Source organism: Euphorbia lathyris, chromosome 10, assembly GCF_963576675.1.
Source record: "Euphorbia lathyris chromosome 10, ddEupLath1.1, whole genome shotgun sequence".
NCBI classification, from domain to species: Eukaryota; Viridiplantae; Streptophyta; class Magnoliopsida; order Malpighiales; family Euphorbiaceae; genus Euphorbia; species Euphorbia lathyris.
This window is the reverse complement of record NC_088919.1, coordinates 73,568,889-73,574,200: the sequence shown is the minus strand read 5'-3', so window position 1 is coordinate 73,574,200 and position 5,312 is coordinate 73,568,889. Positions and strand designations below refer to the sequence as shown.

General features: G+C 32.3%; 1 protein-coding gene across 2 annotated transcripts; it reads right to left on the bottom strand.

Moving 5' to 3' along the window:
• Window positions 1-1,022: 1,022 nt before the first annotated feature.
• LOC136210010 (F-box protein CPR1-like) lies at window positions 1,023-3,229 on the bottom strand. 2 transcript variants are annotated; one of them, XM_066001670.1, is made up of 2 exons: window positions 3,147-3,229; window positions 1,023-2,715 (listed from the first exon to the last, which is right to left on the bottom strand). In XM_066001670.1, exon 2 carries the CDS (start codon window positions 2,685-2,687, stop codon window positions 1,623-1,625), a length of 1,065 nt encoding a protein of 354 aa, XP_065857742.1. In that variant the 5' UTR covers window positions 2,688-2,715; window positions 3,147-3,229; the 3' UTR covers window positions 1,023-1,622. The 2 variants fall into 2 exon arrangements, with proteins under 2 accessions (XP_065857742.1, XP_065857744.1); XM_066001672.1 differs by having other exon boundaries at window positions 3,151-3,211.
• Window positions 3,230-5,312: the final 2,083 nt, after the last annotated feature.

Genomic DNA, 5,312 nt, shown 5'->3' with positions numbered 1-5,312 from the left:
TGTCATGAAAATAGCCTTGAAATGACAACGGAAGTGGATACGAGACAGACATGGACAAAGTTACAACGGAAGTGGACACAGACTAAGAAAAAAAAATCATCCCTTAACCTCCAAATGGCTCAACCAAAAACGAGAAGTGTGATGTTTCAGAGAATTGCAAGGTGCTAACAGAATAATTCAGCATAGAGTAAGCTAAGAAGTATAGATAGTAGGACACGAAACAGAAGTGGATAGGACACCGACACGAAACACAGAAACGCTACTAAAGGGTAGTTTGCGTGCAACATCACGAGAATGTGATTGACGATGATGATGACTACGGAGCCTGTGAGAAGTTAAAAAATAAGACTAAAAGGAATTGCAACAGAAAAGAGAGAATAAAGTTACAATTATAGAAAAGTTTTGATGTGAGTCTCTCAAAGTTTATTCTTTCCTTCCCGGCTTAAGATATCAGTTGCTCCCTGAACTTGTCCAAAAAGGTTGATTGGCCCTCTGAACTTACATGTTGTCTCATTAGCCCCCTAAACTTGCTTAAAGTGTCATGATTAAGTCTCTAAATCTATAAAAATGCCGTAAAAATGCACAAAATAAAAGGTTAATTTATTTTAAAGACTTTCAAATCACGAATTAAGCCTTTACTTTTTAAGTTTTGGATTTTTTACGGATTTAGACAAATTGCAATGTAGGTCCCTTTAAACAAGTTCAAGGAGCAAATTGATCACTATAAGCAAGTTCAGGGGGCCAATAGATCATTTTAAACAAATTTAGGTGATAAATAGGTTATTTTAAGCAAATTGAGAGGGCTAACGAGACACTATGTAAGTTCAGGGGCCAATCAATCTTTTTGGACAAGTTCAGGGGCTTTTGATGTATTAAACCTTCCTTCCCCATAAATCAATTATACAAAACCATATTGAAGCACATTATAAAATGTGAATATTCCACCACATAAACTAATGATAAATTAAACAAAAGATCTATAAAATGAACAATGACGCATTCTGAAGTAAAACTCCACAGAAAAGTATGAGAACAGTATAAATATCAGAAAATAGCATTGAAACGACAACATAAGTTAATACGAAAACGGACACGAATTCTTAACCATAGAGTAAGAAGTATAGATAGTAGTTAAACATGTTTACCTTTCGTTCCTCATAAATGAAGTCAACTGGATTATCTCTACTAGGAAAGAAAGCATTAGTTTCTCCTTCAAACAATCTGTAATCCTCATACTCAAACCTTTCATCTCTAGAATATTTTTCATGAACCTGATGACCGATAACATATATTATCTCGCAGCTTCAAAATGGATTCAGATTCCACAGATTTCCAACTGTAATTTCTCCCATAATCAGTATGAACATTGTAATTTTCAACAAAATCACTTTCCCTGTATCTTTCTGGTAATCTTCTTAGTGACATCTTATTCCTCAACCTTCCATTATGAGAATAGAGATCCCAATGCTCACCTTCATATTTAGTTCTAGAAACTGAAATATATATCTACCTTGAAATTGAAGTTCATATCAAGTATAAAGCTGCAATAACAAGATAAAAATGATGAATTTCTTTCACTTCTCCAAGACCCTTCTTCTTCTTTCTTATTCTTCTTCGTCTCATTAACCTACGGGCATGAGACTTTCAGTACAAAAAAATATATCCGAAGGAATATTAGGCTTACTTACAATCTCTTGGAGAGTTTTCTCTCCAAAATCACACGAACACAACTTCCCATTTGAAGAAAGAAAAACCTTATCTCCTTTCTTTGAATATGCAACTTTCCCTTCTACAAAACAGTTAAACACTTCCCTAGAAAATTGTCTCGTAACAGAATATAATCTAGTCCAAGTAAACGCAACTCCATCCTTCTTCCTTGCATATATATCAACACACCCTTCCGAACTCGTACTAAAAAAACTGATAGTAAGGCACCCTCCCAAAACATCTAAACGGATAGGAATTTCTTTAGTTTGATAAACAAGCTCGTGTACTATAGAAAATGTCTCTTTTGCAACATCAAATGCCACAATCATATATGATTTACCATAGCATATAAAATGCAGAGCACCATCCACAAAGCAAACTCCACTTCCACGAAGTGTAATACTACTATCGTACCCAACATAAGGACAATCCCGAATCCTTTTCCAACAACTTGACTTCAATTCAAAAATCCAAACTTGGGAGAAACCGCATCCCTTCTTCGATATAAATACTAGAGCCTTGAAATCATCTGTTGTAGAGTCATAACCCAAAGCAAATTTGAGATTGTGAGTACGTGTCACAGGGAAACCCGGAAGGATCCTATACTTTCTGGTCGATGGATTCCATACGTAAAATTCACAAGGGAACGTATACAAAAGAACCAAACCATTGCAATAAGAAAATAACAAGGGATATGACATGGATGGAAATAATTTATCAAGTACCACCTCTTGTTGGAACTCTTCGTTGAAATCTAAAGCATGGATTAGCAGGCCCTCGTTACCCTTCCAATGTACTCCTAGGTCAATCAGCTTGCGATGAATCCTATTTTCAGAAGACCTTTTGAAATGAGAATTGATGAAAGATTGGCTTTCCATGATTGCACAAAACGATTTGCAAACACATCTAAAACGAAGTAGAGACTTCACTGGCAACCAAAGAAGAATTTCGTTGATCAATTCCTCCGGAAGATTAGCCATAGCTAGGCAGAGCAGTCACCTCGTTCAACTACAGAGATTCAAAAGCAATCGATACAACAATTCATTCCCTCTTAGATCAAAATTAGCAAATCAGATATGAATTGCTGGTTTATTCGGTAAAAATTCTCATAAATTCCTAAAATTATATAACCAAAACAGGAAAACGAACTTATGACTGTGCGTTCTTCCGATCACTAAATTATTGAAAATACCAAATGAACTCTAATCAAAGAGATTCAAAAGCAATCAGTACAGCAATTCTAAGATCAAAATTAGCAAATCAGATATGAATCTCATCAATTCCGTAAAAATTCTAAGCAAAACAGTAAAATGAACTCTAATTAAAATTTCAAACCCTAACTCTATATCCTATAAAAAAAAAATCGAACGGGATCGAGAAAACTAATTAATATAATGATCGGAAAAGGAAAGAAATATAGAGTAGAGAGATCTGCATACCTACCTCGTCAATCGTAACCGCCGGTGAGCCTGTTTCCTGAACATCAATGGATCTTCAATGGGTTGTGTTCCGTAAAAAAAATATACAGGACAACATTTTGCTTTTATAGCAATTCAAAACTCCCCGTTTTGGTGTGCAATATATCGGAATTACATCCAAACCCTACAGCTTGAAATTCAACTAGATCCAAAATTATTAAAATCATCCATTAGATCCTTGAACTAAATAAAAATCATTAATTGAGTTTTCATTGTATCTTAAAATCAGAAATAATGACTACTTGATATAGACTGTAATAATTTTTGTATTGGTTCAAAATGAGTTTGTGGAAGAAAGTATGAAGTTCAACCGAATGATTTTTGATGAGGCCTCAATTGATGATTTTTATTTAGAATGAGGACTCAATTGATGATTTTTTTATTACTTCATAGACTTAATTGATAATTTTGATAATTTAAGGTCTTAATTAACTTTGAAGCCTTAGTTTAGGGAGCTAAATCGATATTATGCCTAATATATCTTAAAAAGTAGAATAAGTTACACATATGGTACTTGAACATTGGTTAATGTTCACCTGGACTCGGAATGACTATGTGAATTTGGTCGTTAACCATTAGATCTAGACTTACAAAAATGTAGACCTAGATGTAATGATGAATGACCAAATTCACATTATCGTTCAATGTCAAGGTGAACACAACTGCCACAACATTAACAATCAACCTTTTTTATAAAAATAATTTTATTCAAAATTAACTTTAGGTATCTGTATAAATCTTAAACTCAGCATTTTAGATCGAATTAAATGTCAAAATGGCTCCTGAAGTTGGTATTCAATGTCACTTTACCCTAAATCGAAGTTTAGATATCAATTTAGGTTTGAAGTTGGCAATATTTAACAAAATAGTCCAAAATTTATTTATCAAATATTACCAACTTCAGGATTATGTTGATACCTAAATTTTGATTGAGCTAAACTGAGTCTGTCTGCCAAATTCAAAGGCAATTTTAACCATTAATTCATTTTATATCACATAAATTCAAACGCGCATTTGTGTTAGAAATTCATAGGTATAAAAAAAGTCATGAATTATATATGAATTAAGGGTCAATTTGGCATCTGATCAGTTGACAGATAGGTTCAGTTTAGCCCACATCGAAGTTTAGATATCAAATCAGTCCTTAAGTTGATAATATTTGATAAATTTTTAGGTATTGATATCGATTGTATTTGTGTTAATTTGTTCAATATTGCCAATTTCAAGGCTGAATTTAGATCTAAACTTCGATTTGTGGTAAACTTAACTTATTTTCCAGTTTCGGGGGCCAAATCGACCCTCCATTACTAACAAGTAGGCTTGAACATGGATTTTTGAGATTTTTAAACTCGACCAATAACGTGAATAAAAAAATCCATAATTGAATTGAACCATTAACTTTTTTTTTTTAGGACTGAACAAAATTGTCTTGTTGACATTCATTAGGTACAATGTTGTAGATTTTCAAATTCTTAATCTTATTGAGTAAATATGTTATAGACCTAAAACCAAATCGAATATCCAAATTAAAAGATTCAAAACCGAATTGAATTATTGACTTTTTTAAATTGAATCAACGTGTGCAATTGAATTTGACTTTTATTAAATACAGTACTGAATATTTTCAAATCTCGGGATTAGAGCAAACCACCCCTACTAATAAGTGTCGTTTTTTCCTAAAGCTAATTTCATCAAAAGTACCAAGTTGTGAATTAAAACTATTGATAAAATTTGTTTTGAACCAAATTGATCATTCAAGCCAATTTTAAGGGTGAATTTCACGTTTTATTTGTTCTGTAATTTTGTTAGTAATTGTTGAGGGCTAATTTAATTTTTTGTGTTTTAGCATAGGTTATAATTTTTATTTTATAGTTATTTTATTTTAATTAAATTCATTTTACAACAAAATAAAAATGTGATAAAAAAAATAGAAAATAATATCAAAAGATTATTATAAAAAAAACAGAAATAAAAAGAAAAGAAAAAGAAATAATAAAAATCAGAGGCAAATTTGCACCATTTTTCAGTAACCCGTCCAGCAAATTCGACAACGAAAACGGACCACGAAACAGCAAGATATCAGACAGTTATTATTTTTTTCGGAAAGTTCGGGATGTTAGCTTTCTG